The sequence below is a fragment of the Macaca mulatta genome, chromosome 10, assembly GCF_049350105.2.
Source record: "Macaca mulatta isolate MMU2019108-1 chromosome 10, T2T-MMU8v2.0, whole genome shotgun sequence".
NCBI lineage: Eukaryota > Metazoa > Chordata > Mammalia > Primates > Cercopithecidae > Macaca > Macaca mulatta.
In genome coordinates, this window is record NC_133415.1 from 15,068,457 (window position 1) to 15,087,981 (window position 19,525).

The 19,525-nt window shown below is 52.1% G+C and overlaps 1 protein-coding gene across 9 annotated transcripts; it reads left to right on the forward strand.

Annotated features, from left to right (window-relative positions):
* The first annotated feature begins 1,704 nt into the window (after window positions 1-1,704).
* On the forward strand, window positions 1,705-19,020 carry TXN2 (thioredoxin 2). Of its 9 annotated transcripts, XM_077949846.1 has the most exons (6): window positions 1,705-1,773; window positions 2,032-2,189; window positions 2,496-2,758; window positions 7,133-7,256; window positions 18,143-18,265; window positions 18,729-19,020. In XM_077949846.1, exons 2-5 carry the CDS (start codon window positions 2,181-2,183, stop codon window positions 18,254-18,256), a joined length of 510 nt encoding a protein of 169 aa, XP_077805972.1. In that variant the 5' UTR covers window positions 1,705-1,773; window positions 2,032-2,180; the 3' UTR covers window positions 18,257-18,265; window positions 18,729-19,020. The 9 variants fall into 9 exon arrangements, 5 of the variants coding, with proteins under 5 accessions (XP_077805972.1, XP_015005722.1, XP_077805973.1 ...); XR_013399133.1 differs by lacking the exons at window positions 2,032-2,189; window positions 18,143-18,265; window positions 18,729-19,020 and adding exons at window positions 12,148-12,460; window positions 12,777-13,655 and having other exon boundaries at window positions 7,133-8,717; XR_013399132.1 differs by lacking the exons at window positions 2,032-2,189; window positions 18,143-18,265; window positions 18,729-19,020 and adding exons at window positions 12,157-12,460; window positions 12,777-13,655 and having other exon boundaries at window positions 7,133-8,717.
* The last annotated feature ends 505 nt before the right edge of the window (window positions 19,021-19,525 follow it).

Here is a 19,525-nt window from a genome sequence, read left to right on the forward strand (position 1 = left end):
ACCCGGGAGGCGGAGCTTGCAGTGAGCTGAGATCCGGCCACTGCACTCCAGCCTGGGTGACAGAGCGAGACTCCGTCTCAAAAAAAAAAAAAAAAAAAAAAGCCGGGCGCGGTGGCTCACGCCTATAATCCCAGCACTTTGGGAGGCTGAGACGGGTGGATCACGAGGTCAGGAGATCGAGACCATGCTGGCTAACACGGTGAAACCCCGTCTCTACTAAAAAATACAAAAAACTAGCCGGGCGTGGTGGCGGCGCCTGTAGTCCCAGCTACTCGGGAGGCTGAGGCAGGAGAATGGCGGGAACCCGGGAGGCGGAGCTTGCAGTGAGCTGAGATCCGGCCACCGCACTCCAGCCTGGGCGGCAGAGCAAGACTCCGTCTCAAAAAAAAACAAAAACAAAAAAAACAAAAAACAAAACGCTCTTTCAGCTGCTGCTAATCCAAGTGTATATTCAGGACAACTTGAATCTCTGCTCCAAGTTGCAGTCTTCGAACTTGACCCAAATAAACTCCCTGCTTAAATTAAGCTCGCCTCAGTTTTTGTTTTCCTTTAGGTGGACACAGACGAGGGCCATTTAAGGATGACCCCTAAACCACGGGTGAGTTCTTTTACATATAAAGGGCACCATGCCTTTGAAGAGCTTAGCTTTACTTATTAAATGAAGAAACAGAACCTGTCAACATCTGTAGGAAGTGGACGGCGCCAGTTATAAACAGGAGGCTAAGCAAAGTGACTCACGCCTGTAATCCCAGCACTTTGGGAAGCTGAAGCGGGCGGATCACTTGAGCTCAGGAGTTCCAGACCAGCCTGGCCAACATGGCGAAACTCTATCTCTATTAAAAATACAAAAATTAGCCCGGCGTGATGGCGCGCGCCTGTAATCCCAGCTACCTGGGAGGCTGAGGCAGGAGAATCGTTTGAACCCGGGAGTTGGATGTTGCAGTGAGCCGAGATCGCGCCACTGCAACTCCAGCCTGGGAGACAGAGCGAGACTCTGTCATTAACCAATAAATAAATATAATTAAAATCAAGCAACAGTAGTTGACAAAATCAAAAACCACGGGGACCTCTCAACTGCCTTTTCTCCCTTAAGCACCCTTCATTGCTACCCCGGCGCCATCACCTCCTCTTCCGGTCCCTCCTCTAGGGCCCGCCCACCCCTTCCGGTTCCGCCCCGCGCCAGCCTTCGTCTCGACCAGGGCCTGCCCGCCTCTTCCAATCCCTCCCCCGACGGCCTGCCCATTGCTTCCGGTCCCTAGTTGAGGCCCCGCCCTTTCAGTTGTGCCTCCTCCCGCCATTCCTATTGGCGGAAAATCCCAGACGCTCCTCAAATTAGAGAGGGACAGGTCGGGGGCTGTGGCTCACGCCGGTAATCCCAACACTTTGGGAGGCCGAGGCGGGCGGATCACGAAGTCAAGAGATGGAGACCATCCTGGCCAATATGGTGAAACCCCGCCTCTACTAAAAATACAAAAATTAGCTGTGCGTGGTGGCGTGCGCCTCTAGTCCCGGCTACTCGGGAGGCCGAGGCAGGAGAATCGCTTGAACTCGGGAGGCGGAGGTTGCAGTGAGCCGAGATCGCGCCACTGCACCCTAGCCTGGCGACAGAGCGAGACTCCGTCTCAAAAAAAAATATTCGAGAGGGATGGTGTTCCGCCTGCCTGTCCCCGGAAGTGACGTTAATGTCCGCCTCCCTGAGGAAGTGACGACAGGAGTGCCCTTGACAGGCAGGGAGGGCTAAGCTGTGCATCCCTCCGCTCGCGTTGCAGGGAGGTAGGAGCTCAGTGGGGCTGGCTTGAGATGGTGTCGTGATAGGCATGCCGCGAGCGCGTTCCTGCGCAGGCTGGCGGCCGGACGGGTGGGGGGGACCTAGCTCGCCGGAGAGCCGGGGTCCCTGGTGGCGTCCGATTTTTCCCAGTTCCCTCCATTCATGTCCCTTCTTTATTAGTTCCCTCCAGTACATGTCTCTTCGTTTTTGGTTCCTACCATACTCTTAGATCCTCCTTCAATTGTTGCGTTTCATCTTTTCAGACGACCCTGGGTTCCAGTGTTGGCTGTCAGTAGTGGGGTTACTTTGGGCATGTCACTTAACTTACTTGAGCCTCGGATGCCTTTCCTTATTTGCAATGTGGGCAGTACAATAGCAACTTCCTCAAAGTTGCTGTAGGAAGATCAAGAATATGTGTAAGGTACTTGGTCCTTACATAAATTATTAAATGTTGGTTACTCCCTCCCGTTCTTCTGTTATAATCTAAATCCCGATTTCTTTTTGGTTGTGAAGCCAGTTTTCCTGTCCTTCTGGTTTGCCTAGCTATTCCTTTCCTTTGTTTCTCAGCTTCCTCACTTCTACGCTACAAATCTTACATATTATTTCCTTGCATTTTGCTTCCCACTCTGCCTCTTCTTGAGCCCCGACTAATCCCCAAATCTCTTTATTTTTCTAGTGTGTCAGCTTCCTTTTGTGTGCCCCAATTCTTCTGCCTCTTCCCTCACAGATGGCTCAGCGACTTCTCCTAAGGAGGTTCCTGGCCTCCGTCATCTCCAGGAATCCTTCTCAGGGTCGGTGGCCACCCCTCACTTCCAGAGCCCTGCAGACCCCACAATGCAGTCCTGGTGGCCTGACTGTAACACTCAACCCAGCCCGGACAATATACACCACCAGGATCTCCTTGACGACCTTTAATATCCAGGATGGACCTGACTTTCAAGACCGAGTGGTCAACAGTGAGACGCCAGTGGTTGTGGATTTCCACGCACAGTGAGTATTGGGGGTCCACGGAAGACTAGGGTCCTACTTGTTCAAGTATTTGTTGAATGCCTGCTATGTCCCAGGACCATGTTCTATGCTGCTCATATGTAGACTCAGTATACAGACTGGTCAGGCCTAGTCCCTGCCCTCAAGGGGAGTACAGTCTAGTAGAAGACAGATGAGTGAACAGTCTGCAAGCTGACTGCAGTTAGTGCTGGGAAACACATGTTCTGTTTCTTAATGTCCAGAAAGCTCAGCGTCATCTTCAACATGGACCAGAGTTGGAAAAATATGACTGTCACCTTGCTTTTGGTGTATATCAGTTCCTGGCCCTGCAGATGAGTTTATTTTAATACCTTGCCGTGAAAACTGCAAGAAGGGCTGGCAAAAAGTTATCAGTGTCGGCCGGGCACAGTGGCTCACACCTGTAGTGAGAGGCCAAGGCACACCTTTGAGAGGCTGAGGCAGGCAGATCACCTGAGGTCAGGAGTTTGAGACCAGCCTGGCCAACATGGTGAAACACCATCTCTACATCCAGGTGTGGTGGTGCTCACCTGTAATCCCAGCTACTCGGGAGGCTGAGGCAGGAAAATCACTTGAACCTAGGAGGCGGAGGTTGCAGTGAGCCAAGATCATGCCATTGCACTCCAGCCTGGGCAAAAAGAGCGAAACTCCATCTCAAAAAAAAAAAAAGTTAGTGTCATTACCATGGTGTCCAAGCATACAGGGCATAGGAAGGAGTGTCCTTTCAGTGCTGTCTTGAGTTTGCTTTAGAGATATTTAAGTCCCTCTGGCTTTCTGATTTTTAGCCTGGCCTTTTTTGTTTCTAGACCTTTGGGGCCTGGCTAGAGACCCAGCTACACAAAAACTGGACAAAGCCCTCTGAATGTGGCATCCTGGGAGAAACCAGTGTAGCAGAAGTTAAAAATTCAGGGGCCTTCAGGTCGGGCACAGTGGCTCACACCTGTAATCCCAGCACTTTCAGGGGCCAAGGCGGGTGGATTACCTGAAGTCAGGAGTTCGAGACCTGCCTGGCCAACGTGGTGAAACCCCCGTCTCTATTAAAAATACAAAAATTAGGTGGGCCTGGTGGCGGCCACCTGTAATCCCAGCTACCCAAGAGGCTGAGGCAGGAGAATCACTTGAACCTGGGAGGTGGAGGTTGCAGTGAGCTGAGATTGCGCCATTGCACTCTAGCCTGCGTGACAGAGGGAAACTCCATCTCAAAAAAAAAAAGAAAGAAAAAGAAATTGAAGGGCCTTCTGGTCAGTCTCTGACAGATTGTTCTGCCATCTTTCCAGTTGTTTCTCTGACTTACCCTGTGGCCTTGGGCAGGCCGCTTGATCTCTTTGTGCTCCCTTCTTCACTTGTAATAGGAGATAAGGTCTTGCACGCTGGGTTTTTAGGTGTTATGAGTTGTTTTTGTTTTTCTTCTTTTAGAGACAAGGTCTCACTCCGTCACCCAGGCTAGAATGTAGAGTGCAATGGTGTGATCACGACTCACTGCAGTTTCTACCTCCTGATCTCAAGCAGTCCTCCCACCTTGGCCTCCCAAAGTGCTGGGATTACAGGCGTGAACCACTGCACCAGGCCTGAGGGTTTTTTTTTCTTTTTTTTGTTTTTGAGACGGAGTCTCATTCTGTCACCCAGGCTGGACTGCAGTGGCTTGATCAGCTCACTGCAACCTCCGCCTCCCAAGTTAAGACGATTCTCCTGCCTCAGCTTCCCAAGTAACTGGGACTGCTGGTGCCTGCCACCACATCCAGATAATTTTTTTGTGTTTTTGGGAGAGACGGGGTTTCGTCATATTGGCCAGGGGTCTCTTGAACTCTGACTGCAGGTGACCCCCACCCCCCACCACCTCGGCCTCCCAAAGTGCTGGGATTACTGGTGTGAGCCATTACTCCTGGCCTATTTTCAGCATTTAAAATCCTCAGGCCTGACCAGGCACGGTGGCTCAAGCCTGTAATCCCAGCACTTTGGGAGGTCAAGACAGGTGGATCACGAGGTCAGGAGATCGAGACCATCTTGGCTAACACGGTGAAACCCCGTCTCTACTAAAAATACAAAAAAACTAGCCAGGCGAGGTTGGCGGGGGCCTGTAGTCCCAGCTACTTGGGAGGCTGAGGCAGGAGAATGGCGTAAACCCGGGAGGCGGAGCTTGCAGTGAGCCGAGATCCGGCCACTGCACTCCAGCCTGGGCGACAGAGCGAGACTCTGTCTCAAAAAAAATAAATAAATAAAAAATAAAAATAAATAAAACCCTCAGGCCTGACTGGATGTAGTATGTACCACCACACCTACTGCTCAGGAGGCTGAGGCAGGAGAATTACTTGAACCCAGGAGGCAGAGCTTGCAGTGAACCAAGATCGTGCCATTGCACTCCAGCCTGGGCAAAAGAGTGAGACTCCATCTCAAAAATAGATAAATAAGTGCTGAGAATAAAATAGGAGTTGTCAGCCAGGGGTTTGTGAAGGGTGGAACTGTTTTGGCCTGCTGGTGTAGTGAGCATTCCAGAGAGGGCTTCCGAAATGCACGATAAATGGGGTAGTGCCTCATTTTGTTTGGTAAGGAAGTGGGGTGTGAGTTGTTCATTCTTTGCCAGGCACTGTCCTTGGTGCCACATACATAGAGATGACAGCACCAGGCCTGTCCTGGATGAGCTTCCCCAGCAAGAGGGGAACCTGTGATCAGGGCAGTGATAGTGGTCAACTCAGGGGCTGTGGGATCACAGAGTAGCCTGTGGGTGAAAGAAAACACTTTCTTTTTTTTTTTGAGACAGAATCTCTGTCGCCCAGGCTGGAGTGCAGTGGCATGATCTCTCAGCTCACTTCAACCTCCGCCTCCCAGGTTCAAGCGATTCTCCTGCCTCAGCCTTCCTAGTAGCTGGGATTACAGGTGCCCACCACCACTGCTGACTAATTTTTGTATTTTTAGTAGAGACAAGGTTTTACAATGTTGTTGGCCAGGCTGGTCTCGAACTCCTGACCTCAGGTGATCCGCCTGCCTCGGCCTCCCAAAGTGCTGGAATTATAAGCGTGGGTCACCGCACCCGGCTAAAGAAAACACTTTCAACACAGCTTTGGGTTATGATCGATCCCGGCTGTGCTTCTCTAATCTTGCACTGGTTTCTTAACTCGTATGGGCTTCAGTTTCTTTGGAAGGTGCGTTCTCTTTGCAGAGTTGAGGGATGTGTTTGGTAAGAGCAGAAAAAGTGCTTGTCCAGGGACTGGCGCGTTGTAGACACTCCTGGCCATTGGTTCCCCTCCTTTTAGTTCTGAGTCCACATGGTGTTTGCAATAACCCCGCAGCTTCCAACGCATGTTTACCCACATTGCCTTAGTTGATCTCTCCTAATAGCTTTGAGAGCCATAATCTCTCTTTTTCAGATGAAGAAACTAGGACCCCAGAATAATCGGCTGGTTGGTGAGGAGCCTCTGTTTGAACCTTTTAACTTCCAATCCCATATTCTTTTTTTTTTTTTGGGACGGAGTCTCGCTCTGTCGCCCAGGCTGGAGTGCAGTGGCCGGATCTCAGCTCACTGCAAGCTCTGCCTCCTGGGTTTACACCATTCTCCTGCCTCAGCCTCCCGAGTAGCTGGGACTACATTAGCTGGGACTGCAGGCGCCCGCCACCTCGCTCGGCTAGTTTTTTGTATTTTTTAGTAGAGACGGGGTTTCACCATGTTAGCCAGGATGGTCTCGATCTCCTGACCTCGTGATCCACCCGCGTCGGCCTCCCAAAGTGCTGGGATTACAGGCTTGAGCCACTGTGCCCGGCCCCAATCCCATATTCTTTTATATGACAGTATATTTATCTGAAATATACTGAAATAAGTCACTTTTATTCTAAGAGTCTTCTGATGAGGCCTGTGTTTTAGAAGTCTGGGATCTGTGAAGATTTCCCACGTGCAGAATCTCCTGGCATTACCATTTGGTGTGTTAATTTTTTTTTTTTTTTTTTTTTTTGAGACGGTGTCTTGCTCTGTCGCCCAGGCTAGAGTGCAGTGGAGTGATCTTGGCTCACTGCAAGCTCCGCCTCCCGGGTTCACGTCATTCTCCTGCCTCAGCCTCCCGAGTAGCTGGGACTACAGGTGCCCGCCACCGCGCCCGGCTCGTTTTTTGTATTTTTAGTAGAGACGGGGTTTCACCATGTCGGCCAGGATGGTCTCGATCTCCTGACCACATGATCCACCCGCCTGGACCTCCCAAAGTGCTGGGATTACAGGCGTGAGCCACTGTGCCCGGCCTGTTATTTTTTAAACGTGGTAGACAGAGATAATAAGGGCAAAAGATTCCTTGGAAAGATGCAGGTCTGGGAAGCCAGTAGGGGATGCTGAGCGGTCTTTTGACTGACTGGATGCTTCCTTTCTCGCCTTTTGAGGTGGTGTGGGCCCTGCAAGATCCTGGGGCCGAGGTTAGAGAAGATGGTGGCCAAGCAGCACGGGAAGGTGGTGATGGCCAAGGTGGATATTGATGACCACACAGACCTCGCCATTGAGTATGAGGTATGGATTGACAGGGGGTTGCCACAGGGCAACCAATGTAGGGGGTGTTGGGCCCAGGGGTAGCTGGTGTAGGAGATATCTTGGGGAGGACCAGGTAGCCAGTAAGCAAGGTGTCTTGGTTTTTCCAGAGCTTTTTTTTTTTTTTTTGAGATGGTGTCTCACTGTCACCTGGGCTAGAATGCAATGGTGTGATCTTGGCTCATTGCAGCCTCTGTCTCCCAGGTTCATGCAATTCTCCTACCTCAACCTCCTGAGTAGCGGGGACTACAGGCGCACACCACCACACCTGGCTAATTTTTTGTATTTTTTATAGAGACAGGGTATCACCACGTTGGCCAGACTGGTCTCGAACTCCTGACCTCATGATCCGCACACCCCGGCCTCCCAAAGTGCTGGAATTATAGGCATAAGCCACCGCACCCGGCCTGTTTTTCCAGCGCTTTTAGTAGCTCAGAGCACTTTGCAGAGGTGGCTGTTGATCCTCTGAGCCACCTGTCTCTTCGCCACCTTTAGGAAGTAGATAGTACGACCCGAAAACACCAGGTCATTCTCTTAGTCTCGGACATTGGTACATTCCTTTATTCATCTACCCACATGTTCAATGAGCAGTCATTTGGGAGCTCGATGTGCAAGCATTTGTGATTCTGACACAAATAAGATGAGGTCTTGTCTCCAGGCAACTCCTAGAGAACAGCAGGTAGAAAGATCATCTCCGTATAGGGTGAGGAGTGCTAAAAGAAGAGACGTATAAAGGAAGAAGGGACTGTTTGCTTGTGGGGGAGCTGGAGGGGACAGGAACGCTTCACGTTAGAGAGAACCTCTGAGTTGAGCCATGAAGGATGTCAGAGAAGGAGGAAGGGTTGAGGAAACAGCGTGCACAAAGGCATGGAGTCGCCTCACTTGGTTGGTTGGTTGGTTTGTCCATTTATTCAGCAGATATTTGAGAGTCCCTCGAGTGCCAGGTACTGTTATTTGGTGTTAAGGGTAAGGCAGTGAACAAAACTGACAAAAAGTCTCTGCCTTCAAGGAGTCTACATTCTAGTATTTTAAATCAAGGGTCGACAAACTTTATCTCTGAAGGACCAGTTGGTATTTGAGGCCTTGCAGGGCAGTGGTCTCTGCTACAACCATTCAGCCATGCTCATAGCCGAAAGCAGCCATAGACACTACACAAACAAATGGGCGTACCTGTGTTCCAATAAAACTTTATTTACAAAAGCAAGCAGTAGGCTGTATTGGGGCTGTAAACTATAGTTTGCTGACCCCTGTTTTAGATAATAAGTTCAATGGAGAAAAATACATCAGGAAAAGGGGACGGGAGTACTGAGTATGGGGCAGGGTTTCTTTTTTTTGAGACAGAGTCTTGCTCTCTTGCCCAGGCTGGAGTGCAGTGGCGCGATCTTGGCTCACTGCAAGCTCTACCTCCTGGGTTCACGCCATTCTCCTGCCTCAGCCTCCCAAGTAGCTGGGACTACAGGCGCCCGCCACCTCACCCGGCTAGTTTTTTGTATTTTTTAGTAGAGATGGGGTTTCACCGTGTTAGCCAGGATGGTCTCGATCTCCTGACCTGGTGATCCGCCTGTCTCAGCCTCCCAAAGTGCTGGGATTACAGGCTTGAACCACCACGCCCGGCCAGGGTTTCTTTTTTTGAGACAGAGTTTTGCTCTTGTCGCCCAGGCTGGAGTGCAATGGTGCAATCTCAGCTCACTGCAACCTCTGCCTCCCGGGTTCAAGCGATTCTCCTGCCCCAGCCTCCCGAGTAGCTGGGATTACAGGCACATGCCACCACTCCCAGCTAATTTTCTGTATTTTTAGTAGAAACGAGGTTTCACCATGTTAGCCAGGCTGGTCTCAATCTCCTGACTTCAGGTTATCCGCCTGCCTTGGCCTCCCAAAGTTCTGGGATTACAGGCGTGAGCCACCACGCCCGGCAGGTTTCTTTTTTAAACGGTGTGGTAGGGAAGATCTCCCTGAGAAGGTGACCTTTGAGCAAAAACAGGAAGCATGTGGGTCTTTGGAAGAACTATTGAGGCAAAGCAAAAGCCCTGAGGTCTGATGAGCCTGGGTTGCTTACAGGCCAGCAGGGGCCAGGTGCCTGGAGGTGTCTGGAGTGGGGGCATCCTCTGGGGCTTGGAGACCACTGCCTGGAGAAAGGGGAGAGGCCCACTTTGTCTGGGTGGCCAGAGTGAAGGGCCAAGCATGGAGCTGGGGAAAGCAGACTGCAGCCAGATTGGGCGGGTCTCTGGATCGCTGTGCTGAAGGTAGCGCTGTTGCAGAGCCAAGGGCGCCCCTGGCAGCCTCTGGGCCCGGTCTGGCTCACAAACACTTTTAGTCTGGCACTCAAAGTATTTTAAAGTAATAGGAACCAGATGCTGATATTTGAAACTCCGATGTCATGTGAAAATCTGGATTTCTGATTTTCTTGAAATACCTTAACCTGGCCAGAGTGAGCCTTCACCCCTCCCTCCTTCCTCCTCCACGTAACAAGTGAATGAAAGAGAACTCTGTCTTCCTCAGAGTGTACAAGTCCAGGTTTCATTCTCACTAGACCAGCTCAAATGGAGGCGCCCATCCCTGAACCCGTGCTCTGTGGCAGGAAGTGGGTGGTGGGGGGCGGGGTGAGAACAGACTGGCCACCCCTTGAGCTAGGCAGGGAGTGGGGAGTGACTACCCAAAGGAATATCAGTCTGCGATGACCAGAAGCAGGGGAGATGGCCATTGCAGGTGGCCGCTGGAGCAGGCCGGCCTTGGGAGTTAGTAACTGAGGGCTGCTTACAGGGGCTACGGGAGGAGTGAGTCACTTTTTCAGAAAGTTTGGCCACTGACTGCTCAGTGAGGGAGGCATCTGTCTGCCCATTTGGACGCTCCTCGCTTTCCCCTGCCTGGCTATGCCTTGGGTGAGAGCCCGGACTGGGGCTCCTAGGGCCTCCCACAGGTCACGCGTGGGCTTCAGATGTCTCAGGCCTCCTGGCTCTGCCAGACACCACCTGAGGGCCAGCCATGTGCAGGGATTATGGTAACTACTGCAGATGCTAAGAAGCTCATAGGCCCTGCCCCAGTGTCTCGTGGGGTGGCAAGAAGGCTGAGGACCGTCCCCAGGAGGCTGTTGTGGGAGTGGGCACTGAAGGCCTGTGGTAGAGCCTCGCAAGTGAGAGGGAGATGCCTCTCGTGGAATCCTCTCAATCTCTCCCCGCCGCGCCCACCCCTCCACTGCCTGGGGACTGCGTTGTCACACAGAAAGTCCTCAAGGCTGCTGGGCCCACATCGCTCGGTCTCAGCCGTGCTGTTTTACCAAACCCTGGTCTGCCATCATTGCAGGGTTTAGGAAGCTCCAGCCAGGGTTTTTCCTGACCCATCCCCTCCCTCCCTCCCTCCTTCCCTCCCTCCCTCCCTCCCTCCCTCCCTTCCTTTCTTCCTTCCTTCCTTCCTCTTTTCTTTCTGAAAAGAGCCTGAGGAACAAGTTTCCTCTGAGAGAACTACAGTGCCCCCCATGACAGCCTTCTTTAAGGCCTAAAGTCCTTTTTCTTTTTTGAGATGGAGTCTCACTCTGTTGCCCAGACTGGAGTACAGTGGCATGATCCCGGTTCACTGCAACCTCCGCTTCTCAGTTCAAGCGATTCTCCTATCTCAGCCTCCCAAGTATCAGCCTCCCAAGTAGCTGGGATTACAGGCCCCTGCCACCACGCCCAGCTATTTTTTGTAGTTTTAATAGAGAGAGGGTTTCACCATGTTGGTCAGGCTTGTCTCGAACTCTTGACATCAGGTGATCAGCCCACCTCGGCGTCCCGAAATGCTAGGATTACGGGCGTGCGCCACGACGCCTGGCCTAATTTTTGTATTTTTAGTAGAGATGGGGTTTCACTATGTTGACCAGGCTGGTTTCAAACTCCTGACCTCAAGTGATTCACCCACCTCAGCCTCCCAGAGTGCTGGGATTACAGGCATGAGCCACCACTCCCGACCTTCAGATCCTTTTTCAAATGTTGGTTGACCTTGCTGAAAACGACTTTAGGCCAGGTGCAGTGGCTCACACCTGTAATCCCAGCACTTTAGGAGACCAAGGTGGATGGATCACCTGAGGTCAGGAGTTCAAGACTAGCCTGGCCAACATAGTGAAACCCTGTCTCTATTAAAAATACAAAAATTAGTGCTGTGTGGTGGTGAGCGCCTGTAGTGCCAGCTTCTCAGGAGGCTGAGGCAGGAGAATCACTTAAACCCAGCAGGTGGAGGTGGCGGTGAGCTGAGATCATGCCACTGCACTCCATCCTGGGTGACAGAGTGAGACTCCTCGGAAAAAAAAGAAGAAAAACTGCTTTAAATAAATTATATTCAGGGAATTATGTGCTTTTCCCCGAGCTCTCATGACACCCTCCTCCCGCACACACCCTCAGGTAAGTCTCCTTCCTCACACAAATTTCTCCCCTTGAACCACTTTATGCTCTAACTGCCCACCCTAGGACTTCACTGTCTGCCAAGGGAGAGCGAAGGGAAAGTCCCTCAGGGCCTTGGGGTTCAATGCCCCAGCCCCTCTTCCTCACACTCGGCACTGCCCTGGCTTAGCAGGATGCAAGAGTCCCCAGTCTTCTGCCTCTGCCTGCCTCTCTCCTAACCATCCCAACCTTGCCAGCTCGTGGGGAAGGCAGGGAGAGAATGGGCCAGGAGTGGACCCTCGGCCTTTGTGCTTTCTTCTTGGGCTTCTGCTTCTCACCTCACACTTAGAGGTGTTATCCTTTTATTTTCTCATCTTCTAGAAGATGTGAGTGCCTTTTTTTTTTTTTTTTTTTTTTTTGAGGTGGAGTTTTGCTTTTGTTGCCCAGGCTGGAGTGCAATGGCACAATCTAAGCTCACCACAACCTCCACCTCCCGGGTTCAAGCGATTCTCCTGCCTCAGCCTCCCGAGTAGCTGGGATTACAGGCACACGCCACCACGCCTGGCTAATTTTGTATTTTTCGGTAGATATGGGGTTTCTCCATGTTGGTCAGGCTGGTCTTGAACTCCTGACCTCAGTTGATCTACCCACCTCCGCCTTTCAAAGTCCTGGGATTATAGGCATGTGAGCTACCGCGCCCAGCCCTGCATTTCTTTTTTGTTTGTTTCATTTGAAAAAAAAAAAAAAATTAGAAAAGATGGGGGTCTCCCTATGTTGTCGAGTCTGGTCTTGAACTCCTGGGCTCAAGCAATTTTCCCACCTCAGCCTCCCAAAGTACTGGTATTACACATGTGAGCCACTGTGCCGGCCACCAAGGCTGCATTTGTGTGTGTGTGTGTGTTTTTTTTTTGAGATGAAGCCTTGCTCTGTTGCCCAGACTGGAGTGCAGTGACACAGTCTCGGCTCACTGCAACCTCTGCCTTCGGGGTTCAAGCTATTCTCTTGCCTCAGCCTCCCAAGTAGCTGGGACTATAGGTACCCACCACCACGCCCAGCTAATTTTTTTTTAGTAGAGACAGGGTTTCCCCATGTTGGCCAGGCTGGTCTCAAATCCCTGACCTCGTGATCCGCCCGCTTCAGCCTCCCAAAGTGCTGGGATTACAGGCGTGAGCCACCGCGCCCGGCCACCAAGACTGCATTTCTAACAAGCTCCCAGGTGATGCCAAGGCTGGGCGTCCTGAGCCAACATGGAGAGAAGCCAGTGTTCTGAAGGCCCCAGACTGACTTTCTGCTTCTGAAGGCCCCGGACTGACTCTGTGGGGAGGAACTGCTCTTTGAAAGCCTGTGTCTCAGCTGCCGCTCTCAGCACAGACTGCGTGCCAAAAGGAAAGTTCATGGACAAATGTATAATGGCCTGTGTCCACCATTCCAGCGCCATACAGAACCGTTCCACCGCCCTCGGTTCCCCTGTTTTCCAGCAGTTCACCTCTCCTTCCCGCCCCTCCCCACCTTAACCCCCCGGCAGTCACTGATCTCGTTTTTTGTCGTTGTTCTTTCTGAAGATTTTATGTTTTTAGGGCAGTTTTAGGTTCATAGCAAAATGGAGAGGAAGGGGAAGGTACAGAGACTTCCCATAAGCCCCCTGTCCTCCCGCGTGCCCAGCCCCACCACTACCAACAGCCCATACCAGGGTGATCCATTTGTCACAACTGATGAACCTACACGGACATCATTATCCCCCAAAGCCAAAAGTTTACATCGGGGATCACTCTTGGTGTTGTGCCTTCTGTGGGTTTGGACAAATGTGTCATAGCCAGTGTTCACCATTCTAGCATCATCCAGAGTCATTTCACTGCCTCTGTGTCCTCTGCTCTGCCTGTTCATCTCTCCTTCCTCCTCCCTCCAGCCCTGGCGACCCTTGATCTTTTCACTGTCTCCCTAATTTCGCCAGAATGTCATGTAGTTGGATTTGAATTTTTCAATAATTGTTTTTCCAAGAACCCTCTCATATCTAAAAGCTTTGACAAAACACTTGGCGTTTTGCATTTGAAGCATGAAATCCTTTAATGCGTCCCCACATGTTCTTCCCCGTGCTGGGACTCAGTAGATGTCTGTCTCTTTGCTGCTGGGCAGAAGCACAATGGAGTTTGATGCCCTGGACTGCAAAGTCAAACAGATCTTGTTTCAGATCCCAGCTTTTTTTTTTTTTTTTTTAGTAGAAGGAGTCTTGCTCTTTCACCCAGGCTGGAGTGACGCAGTATCGGCTCACTGCGACCTCTGCCTCCCGTGTTCAAGCAATTCTCCTGCCTCAGCCTCCCAAAGTGCTAGGATTACAGGCATATGGCACCACGTCCGGCTAATTTTTGTATTTTTAGTAGAAATGGGCTTTCACCATGTTGGCCAGGCTGGTCCCAGACTCCTAACCTCAGGTGATCCACCCGCCTCGTCCTTCCAAAGTGCTAGGATTACAGGCATGAGCCATCACGCCCGGCCTTGTTTGTTTTGAGACAGAGTCTCACTGCAGTGAGTGCAATGGTGTGATCTCAGCTCACTGCAGCCTCCACCTCCTGGGTTCAAGCCATTCTCCTGCCTCAGCCTCCTGAATAGCTGGGACAACAGGTGCCTGTCACCACGCCCCACTAATTTTTGTGTTTTTGGTAGAGATGGGGTTTCACCATGTTGGCCAGGCTTGTCTCGAACTCCTGACCTCAGATAATCCGCCTTCCTTGGCCTCCCAAAGTGCTGGGATTACAGGCAGGAGCCGCCGTGCCCAGCCTACACCGCGTCATTTTGGAACAGTTGCTCACCCTTTGAGCCTCAGCATTCTCATCATTAAAATGACCCTACCCACAGCCAGGAGAGTGTGAGATAGTGTATACAGGTGTTTATATCATTCCTGACACGAAAAAGCACCCAGCATGTGACAGTGATCTTTTCCTTTTAACTCTGCAATGAGCCGAGGAGGAGGTTGCAGCGTTCCGCAGCACCTAGCACTGTGCCTTTCCCTTGGTAGGCCCTTAGCTGAGTTAACAGATGGATGCCATCGGGGTGAGACAGGAGAAGACATGCCAGGACATGGAGCTCGGTGGTGGTGCAGGCGGGCTGAGGGTTAGCGGAAAGAGACTGCACACGTACACACTCCCCAACTCCTGCCCTGAGTTCAGAGGGTCTTTATCCAAGGATAGGAGGTTCCAAATGGCTTCATGGAACACGACAGGCAGCACATCTTAGCGTGTCTTTTCCTCAGCCCCTCAGTTGGCTCAGTCACTGCCTTTTTCACACTCAGAACATTCCAGAAGAATGTACCAAGGCCCTGTGCACTTCCACGGAAGGCAGTGTTTACAGGCACTGGCCCCGCCTGATGTGTGAGCCAAACACAGGAGCAGCAGAGCCTCAGCCGCCTCCTTGGGGTCGAGGGAAGTCCCATTCCAGCTCAGGTTTCCTGTGGGCTCTAGTGGGGGGTTTATGTGTGTGTGTTTCAGCTCAACTTCAAAAAAATCCCCTTGATCAGTAATGACCAGACCTCCATTCACAGCACATCTGCTGTCTACCTGACACCAGCAGGGTCTGTGCGTGTTGAAGCATGTGTGGAGGTTTACATGAGTGAGATCATTATGGCCTTCATCTGGAGTTCCCTTTTTTTTTTTTTTTTTTTAATTTTTTTATGGAGATGAGGTCTTGCCATGAATTCCTGACCTCAAGCTGTCCTCCTGCCTTGGCCTCCCAAAGTGTTTGGGATTACAGGTGTGAGCCACTGTGCTTGTCCCTATCTGGAGTTCTTAAGGAACACTAAGTCCACTCTCTGAGCCTCTTCAGTGAACTTAGAGTCCTGCCATGAAAAAGGTTAGGCCATTTCTTATACAGTGGCATAAAGCGTTTATTTTAATTAAAGGAATAGGACCGTGTGCAGGTGGGAGCCGGCCGCTGAGCTCTGTGCTTCTGCCAAGAGGCTCCGGCTTTGAGGCGCTCCAGCTGCCTTTGCAGACCACTAGAGGGCACCAAAGAATGCCTGGGAAGGCCCTAGTGGCTTCAGGCGCTCCCTGGAGCCTCCTGGAGCAAACTTTTTCGGGCCCTGCTCTGCCTGGAGACAGGGTTTGCCACCCACATCAGCCTAGGGACAGATTTGAAGGGGCCTGAGGCACTAAGAAGGACAAGGACTGTGTCCTCTGACCTGCTGTGTTTGTCCCCAAAGTGCCCATGAGGAGTGGGGTGCGGGGCGTGCCACGTAAAGTTAGTGGGTGAGGGTGGGATGGTCTGGCCTGCGTGCCTTTCCTAACTACCATGTGCACGGGTTTTGAACATTCTAAATCTTACTGACTTCCAAGATGGTCTGCGGCAGGGCAGCACTGGGATATGTGAAGACCTGGTACGTTTGTGTGAATCTCTGCTCTTACTTTGTAGTGAACTTGTGTGTAAGAAAAGTCTGTGTTTATCTTGTTCTGTTTATTTTTATTTATTTATTTTGTTTTGGGGGCAGGGACAGAGTCTTGCTCTGTCGCCCAGGCTGGAGTGCAATGGCACAATCTCAACTCAGTGCAACCTCCGCCTCCCGGGTTCAAGCGATTCTCCTGCCTCAGCCTCCCGAGTAGCTGGGACTATAGGCATGCACCACCAGGCCTGGCTAATTTTTGTATTTTAGTAGAGATGGAGTTTCACCATGTTGGTCAGGCTGGTCTCGAACTCCTGACCTCAAGTGATCTGCCCGCTTCGGCTTCCCAAAGTACTAGGATTACAGGTGTGAGCCACAGCGCCCGGCCTATCTTGTTCTGTTTAAATGGTTTTCTCAAATGCCCACGAATGCCAGGCAGGGATCCCAGGCAGCAGAGACCTCACGATGCCAGTCTGGTGGGCCACAGCCTCATCTGCATTCCATGTAACCTATGCAGGTCCCTGAGGGAACTGAGTAAATGCTTCACAAACCAAGAATGTTGCCGTTGCCATCTGCCTGCAACCCGCCAATAAGCGTGAGGTCGTGTATGGCCAAGCCTCTCCTCCCACGCTGTCCAGTAGAAGTCCCTGAGTCTCTGGACCCTGTCACTCATCACGGCAGCAAGCTAACATGCTCTCGTGTGGCCTGTGTTGGACTTTTCCTTGTGCCCTCTGCAGCCACTGTTTTTTGAATGCCCACTGTATGCCAGGCACAATGCCAGGTTCCTACGCTTATTTGCCGGGTTGCTGTGCTGAGCCTTTACTCACATTATTTCATTCAGCTTTCATGCCCTCTAATGGAAGTGCCATTAGTATCTCCATCTTGCATCTGAGAACACTGAAGCTTAGTTGCTGAGGGTCATGCCCCAGCTCACCTGGCTGGTAGGAGTCGGATTGGGTCAGCCAGAACCTGAGCTCTGCTTTATTTATTTATTTATTTATTTATGAGACGGAGTCTCACTCTGTCACCCAGGCTGGAGTGCAGTGGTGCAATCTCCACTGACTCCAGCCTCCACCTCCCAGGTTCAAGCGATTCACTTCAGCCTCCCAAGTAGGTGGGATTACAGGCGCCCGCCACCACGCCCAACTAATTTTTGTATTTTTAGTAGATACGGGATTTCACCGTGTTGGCCAGGCTGGTCTCGAACTCCTGACCTCAAATGATCTTCCCGCCTCAGCCTCCCAAAATGCTGGGATTATAGGTGTGAGGCACCGCGCCCACCCTGAGCTCTGCTTTATGCTCAGATCTTTCTTCTTCTTTTTTTTTTTTTTTTTTGAGGCAGGGTCTCACTCTGTCACCCAGGCTGGAGTGCAGTGGCAGCATCACAGTTCACTGCAGCCTCAGTCTCCCAGGCTCAAGCGATCCTCCTGCCTCAGCCTCCCACGTACGTGAGGACAGGCATGCACCACCATGCCTGGCTAATTTTGGGGGGGGGAGTTTAGTAAACACAAGGTCTCACTGTATTGCCCAAGCTAGTCTGGAACTGTTGAACTCAAGCAATCCTCCAGCCTCAGTCTCCCAGAGGGCTGGGATTATAGATGTAAGCCACTGTGCCCAGCCTATACTTGTTGAATCTTTAATGTTCATCCCAAACCCTAAAGGTAGACATTACCCCCATTTTATGGAAAAGGACACTGAGGCTCAGAAAGGTGCTGTGACCTGGCCAAGGCCCCCTTGCGAGTGAGTGCAAAGCCAGGACTCGAACTGTCCCCCAGCTTCTGTCTCCCCCCGGGCCAGGCTTCCCCCGAGCTCCTCCCTGCCCCCAGCCCTGGCCTGCAGCTGCATGGGCTATTTTCATCTCTCCTGTCATTCCAGCAAAACCACTGGGCCAGTGAGTCAGTCTTGTGGTTAAGGGAGGAAGGGTACTGCTGGGAGCCCGCAATGGAAGAAGTTTCTTCAACGGGTGGCCACCGGGCCCTGCAGTACCCCTGCACTAAGGGAAGAGCCACGTTCCTCTAGGCCTGCCCATGGCTTTGGGAAATCAGTGCCCTGGATAAGCCACCAGCCTTCCCCACAAAGGCTTGGGAGTGGCAGTTGAGAAGCGTTCACTGCCAATTCACTTGGACCCCCTTGTCCTCCCCACCCAGGTGTCGGCGGTGCCCACTGTACTGGCCATGAAGAATGGGGACGTGGTGGACAAGTTTGTAGGCATCAAGGATGAGGATCAGTTGGAGGCCTTCCTGAAGAAGCTGATTGGCTGACAAGCAGGGGCGAGTCCTGGTTCCCTTGCCCGCGTGGGACCCCAGTAGAACTCAGCCCTTCCACGCCAGCCCTTCCTGCTGCCTCCCTCCTGTCTGGCCTCTGGGGCCTGTGCTTAGAGCCCGGGCTCCAGCCCTGAGTGCTTCTGAGCTGGTGGACTGCCCAGGGGCCATCAGAGGATGGTGCTGCTGCTGATCTGGGGTCCGCCGTCTTCCCTCCCACACGCATTTCATCCCTCCTCTAGGGCCTGTGGCAGTTCTCCCAGGATGCGTGGAGAGAGCCCGGGCCAGCCCACAGCGTTCCTGGTCAGGCAGCCACACGTTGGTCCTCATCTCTGGTCCCTTCCGATCTGAAGCCTCGTACCTGGCTCATCTCCACCTGCATTTCTCTTTCCTGCTGCTGTTTTGGAAAAAGAAAAAGAAAAAAGAAGCCCAAATTAGTGAGAATAATATCTAATTCTCTCATTTTTTGCAGGTCTGTGATAAAGAACTTAGTCATCCCTTCCACCTCCTACTGTGAAGAGCAACCCTGGGTCCCACACTGAAATCCCCTCTAGTCACCCATCCTCACCCCCCAGGGAGCCCCCTCCCACCTCACCTCCCAGGCAGTGGGGCAGAAAATGATTAATGGGCTGGGGAGCCCTGGAGAACCTTGACTCTGGAAGTCTCGAGGCACCTCCTTCGCTCCTTAGCTGGCCCATTGGTTTTCTGAGCCGGGGGCTGAACTGTGAACAAGTCAGACCAATAAAGCAAGGGTCTGCACCGTCTGCCATGTTGCATCTGTGTGGGCTCAGAGCACCTGTGACCCTTTCCCAGGGGGCTTGTCCACTGTCCCTGCATCCTCGCCTAACTCCACAGCACTCTCTCCAACCAGCCCCTCCTGTTCACTATCATGCTTGTCAGCTGTGGCTGCTATTCTGAGGATGCCACGTGCCAGTCCTCGTGCCCTTCTAAGGCAAGAGGCTGTTGTCCCCATTACCCCGATGAAGACACTGAGGCTCATGGGATGCAGAACTGGGGTTTCTATCCAGACGTGGTTGCCTCTGAAACCTGGGCTCCCATAGCTGAACCCTTTGACCCTTCTGAGGCCACCCCCGTCTGACGGGCTCCTGACTGCCCCAGCAAGTGCCTGGCCCTGTGGGGATCAGGCTCTCCTTCCCGTGGGTGCCTGCAGGAACTTCTGGGCCTTGGGACCAGACAACCTCTTTTGGCCCCCAGCTCCCCTTGGCCATAGAGGAGTGTGCCAAGGGAGCCAGGCTTGCCAGCCAAGAA

Excerpts from the sequence above, each read along its gene's own strand:
- TXN2 (XM_015150236.3), top strand. Across the intron at positions 2,759-7,132 it reads GTTGTGGATTTCCACGCACA|GTGGTGTGGGCCCTGCAAGA; the intron begins GTGAGTATTGGG and ends TCGCCTTTTGAG. Across the intron at positions 7,257-18,142 it reads ACCTCGCCATTGAGTATGAG|GTGTCGGCGGTGCCCACTGT; the intron begins GTATGGATTGAC and ends CTCCCCACCCAG.